Source organism: Vanessa tameamea, chromosome 17, assembly GCF_037043105.1.
Source record: "Vanessa tameamea isolate UH-Manoa-2023 chromosome 17, ilVanTame1 primary haplotype, whole genome shotgun sequence".
Classification (NCBI taxonomy): domain Eukaryota; kingdom Metazoa; phylum Arthropoda; class Insecta; order Lepidoptera; family Nymphalidae; genus Vanessa; species Vanessa tameamea.
In genome coordinates, this window is record NC_087325.1 from 7,030,376 (window position 1) to 7,042,577 (window position 12,202).

At 31.9% G+C, this 12,202-nt stretch overlaps 1 protein-coding gene across 8 annotated transcripts in view; it reads right to left on the bottom strand.

Moving 5' to 3' along the window:
• Pde11 (Phosphodiesterase 11) overlaps positions 1-12,202 on the bottom strand; it is a 231,852-nt gene that overhangs the window by 25,699 nt on the left and 193,951 nt on the right. For all 8 annotated transcript variants that reach the window (XM_026640190.2, XM_026640188.2, XM_026640189.2 and 5 more), the window contains 2 exons: positions 2,094-2,201; positions 303-551 (listed from right to left, as the gene is read on the bottom strand). In XM_026640190.2, coding sequence (XP_026495975.2) covers positions 303-551; positions 2,094-2,201 — 357 coding nt within the window. The remainder of the gene's footprint in view (positions 1-302; positions 552-2,093; positions 2,202-12,202) is intronic.

The window sequence follows — 12,202 nt, forward strand, 5'->3', positions numbered from 1 at the left end:
TTAAAAGTTGTAACTTTAGGATAAAACCCTAAAGCTTTTATCGATGACAACATTTCAACGATTTTACTTTTATTTCTTCGCTATAAAAATGTATAGTAAAGAGGAGCCAAAGTGGTCACGACTTACTACGAATATTGATAGAGCACAGTCATACTGGAGACTTAGTACAGCAATAAACATATTTATCGTTTAGTTATTGACTATGTATGAGCGTATGCTATATTCCCTAACGGTATATCTTTTACAAAGGCAATCACTTCTTTACAAAGTTATTCTATTAATATTTGATCAGTTCGTCGTACCTGAACTCGCTGACATCGTATCAAGCTCTGCGTGTGTGTGAGTATCCTCAATACCATATGTTCTATCGTGCTCTGCTCCTCGAAGACCATCCTCGCCAGATCTAGGAGCACTTGATTCCTCTTCACCTCCAGCTGTGATCGCTCATAAAGCTGTGCATTTCGTAAGCCGATGCCGCAGAATTGGAGGTAGGCAGAGAAGACTTTTTCATCATATGTCGTGAACGGGCCATCGCTCTGTTTGTTTATCACCTGTAATACATTTTTAAATTACATTTTGTGCAGACAACGGTAATATATATTTATTTTTCGACTGAAAATGTTTTCGATCCTCTAAAATTTTCGTGATCCTCTAAAGACTAAACGGTTTTAAATTAACTGGTTTTCATCAATTACGTTGTTCACAACTACTATATACAAAAAAGTTAACAATAAATGAACAATATAAGAATTAAATATAAATATAAAGTGTTTATTTTAGCTTTAAATATTTGCATAAACATATCGGACATTGAACCAAAGTGCAATAGGTGACGAATTGAGTGACAGCGGTTGATTTAAATAGAAACAAGTTAATTAAAGCTTGTAAAAATTCTAGTTAGTAGCTGTAGGTAGTACTACGAGTAACTGAAAAGAAATCAAGACCAAAGTATATATTTCACATAAAACACTTTGCTATCACCGCAAAGCAAATTGAAATCATCTTCCGTTGCCAGTTCAATTTCGTTGTAACAGATTTCATGGTTATTGAGTATTCAATTATTTATATCGATCTCGTTTTAATAAAGCAAATTGCTTTCAATAAATTGGATAAATAGAATTTCAAATCAGCGACGCTCCTCAATTTTAGGAATAAGAAATGAATTATTTCTTACTTACTTCTCCCGAGAGTACGAGGATACGTCTCAAATCACTTTAAGATTCAATAATTTAAGAAAAATTCACAAAATTTCGCCTCAGGCAAAAATTCTTCCATTTTTCTGAACTAATATTAGTAGCTTTAAAAGTAAAGTAACTATCTGTAATTGTCAAACTATTGGACAAAGATCAGCTCTCCTATAGAAACAATTTTAGATCTTGTACCACCACGCTGTATCAATGCAGTTAAAGAATTCCTATTTAACACAAGCTGCGATCCACGCGACATTTACATATACATATAAAACAATATTAAACAATAAATCTTATAAATGAATATCAAACAAATATTAACAGTAGAAACATTAAATATTATTAATTGTACATTTCATCGTTTATGTCCCAATCGGAATCACAATGAGCGTAATTAATAATAATTGGAACGACGTTAAACCCAGGGCCATGTACGTGAAAGTAATTAATCACAGCTGATATTTTTACATTTATTCAAACATTTCCTTTCAATACAACAATATCAAAAATATTAACGATGTTGATCAGATATTTGCAGTGATACTTTGGTCGCTATGAGATATTTAAAAATAAACTTTTCTTTCTGTAATATGTTACATTAATATATTTGAAAACGGATGAACCTACTAATAATAAATTAGCTACTGACTCAGTGGCTAGCTTACGAGGTAACAGATCCTACGATCCTCGGTTTTTAAATCCTCGGAAGGCCTTCAAAGATTTCTCGTAAGATTACTTGGAAGATTACTGGAGCTCCGTGACACTCTACCATAAAATATTTATGACTAGTTAGCCTCTTAATCTCATCTATAAAACCAAATACTCCTAAAACTAGCATTTTCACCTAGTACAAGAGCTTTAGATCTTACATAGTGTTACGTATAAATCGAACATATTCCGAACCTGTGCAACACCGATGACCTCCCCATTGATGTCTTTGATCGGCATGCAAAGAAGCGACCTCGTCTTATAACCTGTCTGTTGATCGATGTCGTGATTAAATCTCTCGTCCTGGAACAAACATAAATTATTATTCTTTAAGCTCTACAAATATCTGCACGAATCAAGATAGCCCAGTTGATAAAATACGTAGAATGTACCTAACTGAAATTCAAAAAATAAAATTCAACGTTTAATCATTTGGTAATCGGTGTTCATAATTGGTCTCATACGTGTTGGACGTTGTGAGTTTACATTAGTCGGAAGAAATCGAAACAACGCATAAGAGAAGAATCCTCTCTCTAAATAGTAAAGCAATAAGTTGACTACAAACTTAGTCGTGAAAAGCAAAGTCCTTAATATAAATAACACGACGGCTAATTCGTTTATAGTTTGTTTTGAACCCTAGGGCTATTTTTCGAAGTCGATTCCATTCAGCCGTATATGGCGGCAGGTGGCAGTTTAATAACAAAAACTAATAGCCTGTCAACTCTGCGTAGACACATGCAAAACACAAAGATAATTGCGACCAGTAACATAAGATTCGTTTTGCGATTATATTTTTATAAAATAAATATTAGTAAAAAATAAATTAAATTTAAATTAGTCACAATTAGTTTGAATTCGTTTTTACCTAAAATGTAACGTCTATTTGGTTTCGTCAGATCAGACAACATATTGAATAGGAACTGGGCCGAGACGTAATACGAGTCTGACGACCACAGACCACAAGCGTCGGAACTACTCCATACTCTAATTGGTCCTTCAGTTTGTAACAGCAAAAACTTTAATGTAGGAAAACTGGGGTATTTTATAGATACTTCTTTTCTATTTATTAGCCGATACATTTGTTTCTAAAAAAAAGTAAAATAAAGTCGTTAAATGTCGCATTGCTGGGCTAGAGCCTCATTTCCTCTTGTAGAGCATGACATAGAATTTTACATCAAAATTTTTGTCTAAACACGAAATGAATTTGAATCATAAATTAATCACATGAATATCAGTGGCGCTTGCCTAAATCTGAAGCCATAATCTTTGTTTGAAAACTGAAATTCACATGTTCATGCCATAAATACTATTTTAAATCTCGCGAGATTTTAAACATATGACTTTTGATGACATTTTAATTAGTCTATTTATGTTACTGATTTAGAGGCATACAAATTTTAGGTTTGAGTAGATTATGCCTATAATTTAGGTGTATTGTTTGTGCTTTAATATAAATCCAGTAAGAAAAATATGACAAGTTTTATACAAATTTCAATAAAAAAATTCTGATAGTAATTCATATAAAATATTGCATTGTGCGAATAGCGGGCAATACAGCATGCCCAGGGGAGACATACGGTGTTTAACAGTAACGAAGCTGTCTTGAAGTAAGCGAATACCGCAAAAATATATAGCTCAGATGCGTATCGGATATAATTTATTGTTACAGTTTCTTATAAAAATATATAGGATACGGACATGACTATCTTGCGAAAGACCTATGGCGACAAGCCAAACACTACATGTAACGCTTTACTTTAATTTTGTTCAATTATAAAACGTCATATACGTTTAAACAGGCATTTATATATGGGCGGTCTTGTACATGTGATGTGATATAACAATTCTATTTTTCTAGACGAAAATAGAATGATTCAAAAATATCAACGGTAGTATTGTTCCAGTCGATAATGTAGCTAATAAGAGTCAAATTAGAGACATGCGATACGGCAAAATAAGCATAAGTGCTAATTTCAAACAAACTATGTCATATTTTTACACTTTCATACATTGTCCAAGATTGTTCTCATTTACATTCACACATACGCTCAAATACACGCACACATACATAGATATGCATCATACGTAAAACTCAGAATAGAATACTGTATATCGGAATATTAAGAGACTCTAAAAAATTTATTTAAAAAATTAAAATTATATAATGAGTGCACCCGCTATTTAAATCTTATTTTGAAATGTACGTTTATACGTCATCAAATGTTAATCATCCGCCATCATAAATTATATTAATCTTAATTAAATTCATATAAAGCATAATTATCAGCTTTGATAACAAAATATATTCAAACAAAAGTTTAATACGACGCAAAAAAAAAAAAAACGTTAAATTTTAACACACAAAAATTTAATGTACACATTAAAAATATGGCTTACGAAACACTATTAGCGGCTGTATCGGCTGTTGTACGCATGATATATTTGTTTTCATACATATAACGGTTAGTGAAAGATAAACAGATAAACTTTCAGCCATAAAACACGAACGATATATAGGCTGTGCCGATGCCAATATCTGGCAATCAATAACGTTACTTTTATTTACACTCAATGGTTTATTTCGCATTAAATTAGATAAATTACTTTAACACATAATGTATTCTGTACAATTTTCGTTTATATAACATACAATATATTTTTTTTATTTACTTCAAAAACGAAAGAGCTTCGTAATTTGCTGGATGGTAATTGATTACCACCGCCCATAGACATGAGTGTTATAAGAAATATTAATTACTGCTGACATCCCTAATGAACCGCCAATCTCGGGATCATTTAATTATAATTTCAAATATTTTGACATGATTTACAAGTAAAAATATTTGAAATTAAAATGTATTTTTTCTTATGTAATAGATGACTGGGTAAACGGGCCGCCTGACGTTAAGTTGTCAACATCGCACATAGACATTGGCGCTGTGAGAAATATTAACCATTCCCTACATCACCAATGCGCCATCAACCTTGGGAATTAAGATGTTATGTCCCTTGCGCCCGTAGCTACACTGGCTCGCACACCTTTAAACCGGAACACAAAATACTAATTATTTATATTTGGCGGTGGAATAGGTGATGGTGGTACTTACCCAGCCAGGCTTTCACAAAGTGAATTTTTCTTACGCTAATTATTTTTGTGTTGCATTTAATGTATTGTACAAAAGTCCCATCTTAACTAGCAATCGAGATCCGAGATTCGATTGTGCATTTTTATTTTCTCTTCAAACTGAGTCTCTTATGTTTGTTTATATTGAGTCTGGGCGGCATCAGATAAAGGATGCGTCAGGACACTATTTACTTCACTATCCACTCTTACACCATGACATTTAAATTCATACTGTCGGAGTAATTTACACTCAATACTTCTAATCAAATTATACATATGACACTTTTTAAATGTGTGTGTGTGCTTCATTAGATTCTTAGTGTTATAACTATTTCGAACTTCCTCAAGCTATCGTCAATCCAAACGTAAATCAAATGCACAGATTGTATAGTTTATTATCAAGTATCCTTTGCATTGAACCGTTCATAGAAGTATAATAATATTCTATTCATATGAAATACTTTTCCGTTAGTCGGCTCTTAAATAAACAATTATAAATTATAAGAAACAGTTTTACAAACAACTTTACGTAGTTGACTTAAAATTGGAAACCCTGTTTGACTATTTAGAAGAAATCTCATGCTCTTCTTACGTTCAGAAGATGCTATTTATTATTAATAATTTTGACCATAAGCGTAGCGTGTATACACAGCTGATAAAAAAGTACCTATTCAGCTAATAATTGCATTTAACTTATAATAACTTAACTAATAAATTCTAATATAATCTTTATAACCTCTTTTAAATCGTCATTTACAAGTCTATCATAGCATAGATAAACATTCGGGAAATCCCCGTAATTTCACATCCGTAAATAGCATCGAGTATCTTGATTAATCTCGTAGTTACCCCGAGGTAAAATTCTTGTTGCGGAAAAGTAAATCTTTGTGATGCATCACTTACTTTATATACAACTTCCAAGTTCAGATATCAAATCGCAATCGAACGTATGGGATTAGGTTTGGAGTTCGAAATATTACTAAGAATTTACTAAGAATTCTGTAACGACGATACGATACGAATCGTTTTGCTATTTATGCTAAACTTAAAAATATAAATAGTTCGCTTTAATATTATTGTGTTTATATAAGTCTAATATAGGGTAGTGTATGTTAATAATATACTCCAGGGTATGAAGTATGAGTGAGCCAATGAAATGACAGTCACAAGCGAAAAAACCAAAACGACCTAATTGACGGTATATTGAGAAGTGTATTTTTTTTAGAATAGCAATGATCACGCACTAACAAATTAATAGTTGTTGCATGTAATAAAAACATATAGAAAAAAATAAAGGATACAGATTAAAGACAAACCAACGGCACGGACGACATGACGTCTGTAGAGACATAAATTAAACAATTAAATAAACCAAAAAACTGAAACATTAAACAAGTATATAAATTAATAATTGTCGTTTATAAATCATATACAATTGCTTTGTATTTATTTTTATTAAGATTTTAATTAAATATTTTACATACATGAATATTCAATAAATATCAGGCGAAAATTTAATTATTCTTTTATTTAGTAACAAAAATCTTATCATCCTTAATATATGTCACTTCCTGTAACCTTTGAGCTGCGTATTATAATGGTAATTCGTGGAATATAATATACATACAAATACCCTTTGTTATGACTAATTCAATGTAATCTGAATAAAGACGTAACTACAATTGTTATCCGAACGAGTTTTGTTGTACATAAGTGCGTTTAATATTTATTACAATTACTACTATTATTCCCTTATGGAATTAACATCGTCCTAAATTAAATTAATAAATTTGTAATCGAAAGCCGGGTAAATAATATGATCCCGGGTTCAAACTCAGAAAAGCATCTCATATTTTTCATGTGCTTTATTTGTGTTTATAATAAATTCATCCGCTATAAGCGGTAGCAAAATTATCATAAGAAATGAAATTTAATTTTTTTACGCTAATTTTTTTGATGATCAATTATATAAAACCAGTTAATCTATATCTTAAAAAAAATCAATCAGTAATTTGACAGAACAAATGATAATTATCTCAGCGACTATTTGCTACTCTTTTTTGGTTTGTGTTACTGTGTTAAGTAAACCTCATTAAAAGTATCATTTTTTACGGGGTTCAGTCTTGCACCGAGAACGTGAACCGGTGAAATAGTGTGAACGCGGCCGTGCATGGTTCACGCACTTGTGCACATTTCACACATGTTCGCAACTTTTCCGTTCTAAGTCCGTTTTTGCGGTCGCATCAAAGGATTCGCGGTGCACGAATCTAGCGTGAAAATGCATCCATACTAGCACCGTGAGAGCAGTATCGTAGCGTTTATTTTATTTACACACAAGTAATTGTACTTTTACATTAGCAGCCTGTAAATTTCCCACTGCTGGGCTAAGGCCTCCTCTCCCTTTGAGGAGAAGGTTTTGGGCATATTCCACCATGCTGCTCCAATGCGGGTTGGTGGAATACACATGTGGCAGAATTTCGTTGAAATTAGACACATGCAGGTTTCCTCACGATGTTTTCTTTCACCGCCGAGCACGAGATTAATTATAAACATAAATTAAGCATATGAAAATTCAGTGGTGCCTGCCTGGGTTTGAACTCGAAATCATCGGTTAAGATGCACGCGTACTAACCGATGGGCCATCTCGGCTCTTGTACTTAGCTAAAGGTTACAGTGTAACGACTATAGCAGAAGCTAATATTTCAAGAGTCCATTCTCGTTGAGCGTTTAAATTAAACTAAATTAAAGCCGGATTGCGCGTTTGGTGATACATGGTTTTCACGCTGACTTCGCGGAAAAATCGCGGAGTGATTTCATACCATGATTCTGTAAGTCGCAAAGATACTCTTTATTAACTAATATGGAATTTAAAAGTAACGATAACAAATGTATATTTTAAAGATAATGTGTACTTTTTAATTCGACAATGTGAATTTTAAAGCTAAGTTTTGTTCGAGCAATGTTTAATTAAAAAGTCAAATGAATTAATCATTATTATTTTATTATTATTATAATATTTTATTATTATATATGTACAAAGAAGAAATCTAGCTATATTTATAGATAGATCATTTTTAGTTTATTTAAATTGTATTTTGTCTCTATACTTTTAAATATTATTTGATAAATTATTTAGTAATCATAACATTTTACTTTATATAAGAAAATAAGGACAATGACAAGATATATAATTTAACGTCTAACAATAGGCATTAATATGCAAACTGTTTTCATAAATTATGGAGACGAGAGTTTGAACATAATTGCCTATTGGTACAAGGTCATCGTTTTGGATGCCGGCCAGAGTTCGTGCGTGTACCCCGCGTCATGGTATCGAGATAGACCGCGATGAATTAATCCTAAGATGTGACCTTGAATGTAACAAGCGACAATTGATACGCTTAGCTCCTATGGAAAAAACGGAACTCGTTCGACATCATGAAAATCACGTGAACAGTAAGACGTTAGGAAACGATGAGAACGTTTCGTTTCACGAATGATAGTCAATGTTAATTAGTTTAATATTATTCTTGATATGATCACTTTAATAAATATACTAAATATTTTTATAAAATGATTAAAACATCGATCAGAATCAATTTATTTTGGTCAAAATTGTTTTTTTTTGGAACGAAATAAGTTTACACGGCTTACGGTAGAGTGAACTGGCCGAAATCGCCACGTAGGGGAAAAACCTTTATGCCCCCTCCTTTCCCTCTCTTTCTCTCAGTCTTTCGTTTTCATTCACACGGATTTTTAATTGTCATTTAATTATTTTTATGTTATTTAATACATGATATATAGCTAGTCCCACGACACATTTTTTTATAATAATTGTTTCATAAATCTTAAACATAAATCTCTGACATAATAGTTCACAGACCAGATAGAACTGAATGATTAAAATTCGTATGTTCGATGAAGACCTGTCAGACCCATATCTCAATTATGATATAATTAAAAAAAGTAATATTAGATCTGACTCAATACAAACATTGCTTATTTGCTTGTATTATATACATATATAACTAGTAAATAGTCGATGTTTAACAAATTCAACAAGTGAATGTCATAAGCTCTTAGCAACACACTTCCGGTGACGAGAATTGATAAAATTATTTTATCGGTTGTACTAAGTAAGCCTCACCATAGATAGAATCCTATTTACTAGTCGATCAGATAGGAAAATTACCTATTGTGACGTAATAGCATATTAAACAATGCAATAGGATCGATATAATACATGCAAATTTAATCTCAATAACTAAGTTATGTACGAGTATTAAACTCCTTGCAAACGAACGATATTGCTTTAGGAACGATTTGTAGAGCGACTATCAAATTATTATTTTTCCTCAAACAATCCAAATTACTGCTATTATACCAAAAGGCTTTCTTGAAACTATAGGATGAATATAAGATGTATATCATTAGGAATTCGAAAACTTCACTTTGTTAAAACTAAGTGAAGTTTAACTCTTTGCCAAAATCGTATGCATTGAGAATGTTTACTATAGAGCTGCTTCCAAACATTTCTGGTTTTCGGTGTTATATTTCAATTAAAAACGAAAATTGGAGCCTATTTTTCGAACAGGCACATACTACACGAGACTCAGACACCCTAGTATTATTTTATAAGGGTATTATTTAACGGACATTTTAAAACAGATCGGATTTAATCAACATAGCTATGTGATTCAATTTGGTAGAAAAGAACTACTGAGTTTCCGGACCGTTTCGATGGCATCTACGTTCCGAACCGACGCCGACGACGGAACTTTAGATTTTATGTAAAATGACAATTCGAAATTACTTGTAAGAAAATCCCGAATAAACTACTTTCAAATAAATTTAATGTTATCAACTAACAATAAATTTATTTTAATCTGGTATAATATCAATTTAGAAGTTTGTGAGGGCCGCTTGAATTACGTATATATTTTTTATTTGAGTGTAATATTATTATTAACTTATTTAAATCAATTCTTACGTCATAAAGTATATTCGGATTCATTAGTCGAAATAACTAATACTTACGATCACGTTCCGTTTTACGTCAAACTTTCTACGAATGTCATGAAAGTATTCTACGGATACGAATTTTTGGTAATTACATCGTATTCGGTAAATGTATTTTCGTATTCGTTCCACAACTAGATAAGATCATCCATGGTACACATTTAAATTAATAATTCATTATCGCGGTTCACCCAATTTCACTTACATAATTTTGCAACAAAAGCAACCTCCATCACAGAATTCATGAAGTGTGTGAAGACGGATAGCCTGCCATTTATTCAGACGCCTCGCCACGAATTATTCATATGTTCTTCGCCTTAACAATTCTAGAGCAAGCGCCAGCCAGATTCAGTTTACCATTTACAGGTACTATTTATGTTTAGCTTCATAGTTACGCGAGCAGTTTGAGATTATTTAAATATCTGTACAAATCAAATTGATTCTTGGTTTATATACAGACATATATGTTTAAGAATCATCGATTCTTTGACTGATTACTATAGAAGTTGGCAATCATGATATTTTTCATAAAAAAAGTTGTTATTCTACCCACTCTGTAGACGGTACTTACAATTTTAACTTGGTGGTAGGGCAAGCAGTAATACCAAGTATTGTTAGATATAGCGCCAATGGCTATAAACAGTGGTAACTACTTACCATAAGGTGGCCCGTTAGCCGCATATAATATGAAATAAAAAACGGCGCTGAAGTTTACCTATTTCAATACCATTTATACAACTGGATTTGCTAAAAAGTCATATAAAGTTCATATTCAGTCATAAAAATAACAAAGATGTTTATTTACCAAGCATAAAAACAGTAACATATTTATAATTGAAACAGAAAATCATCTTAGTAAATAAATTTAAGACTCGGCTTGTAGCTGATTTTCAGTCCACTCCAACACAAATGCTGCCAACACAATAAAATTTCCATACTTAAAACTGAAAATATACTTCTGCTGAAAACAACAACAATTTTCACAACTTCTGATTAAGTGAAGTAGAAAATTGCATGCAATTAATAAAACTCGTTGTTAAAGTTAAACGCTGATCCAAAAAACACTACCGTGGATCAAACAAAGGCGAAACTCGAGCGATAATAAATCCTGCGTCATTTTTTGTTCACGTTAACGCCCTGCTCTTTTCAAACTCTTTGAATTAATGACGTTACTTTAGGATGCTTAGTGAAGTACAAACGTTCGGATTATGAATAATTCTTTTTAACGTTTTTAACGTCTGCCTTTATAGATTCTCTTTTTAAACGCTTTATATTTGCGTCACTTGTTTGAAACTAACGGTCAGTTTGTAAATATATCTAGGATTTTTTTACATAGTTTCTAGTTCGAAGAGTTAGTGAGTCAGGGCAACTACAGCCACAAGAGACACATAGTATCTTTTTTTTTCTACTTAAGGTTGGTGAACAAAGACAATATGGGATAATATATAATGGGATGGCTTAATTTTGTAGTCAGTTCAATCGGCATTGTTCTATGGACGATAGGGATCACTAATCATATGTAATCACGTGTCAGATGAGATGGCAATTATTTAATCTCATTAATCTGATCTTGGTATAAATGAACTTTAAAAATTTGACAATTCGAAAATAGGCTTATTTAACAATGTTTCAAATTTGTTTTATTAATAAAAAAATGTTTAAAATTAAAATTTATTCGTTTAAACAAAGAATGGGATACTGCGTAATATACTCGAACAGAAGTTATCATTCATATTAACAAACTCACCCCTTTTTGAGTGAAAATGTAATGTGATGCTCTTGTATGTAAACATTAGCTGTATACTTATAGCGCATATTTTACATAAAACTTTTAAAAATGTATAAATATTCCATACAAAGTTTTATTATCTTTTATATTTCCAGCTTTCGCTTGAGAAGACGTTGACATATTAAGCAATATTAAAAAATATACACAGCATACTAAGCTACGTACTATATTGCCTATGTGCACAGCTGCTGCAGAACAGATTGGCGGCAATGCATATTAAAAATTTGTTCTGACAAAACTCGCAAGGAACAAGAAAAATAGTACAATATGAACACATGAAAATTGCGCTGGCAGTTTCTGGAATGATGAGCAAATATTTACTAATTAAACGAGATACTGAAGGCTTATAGGTCACGTATTGCGTAACCGCCA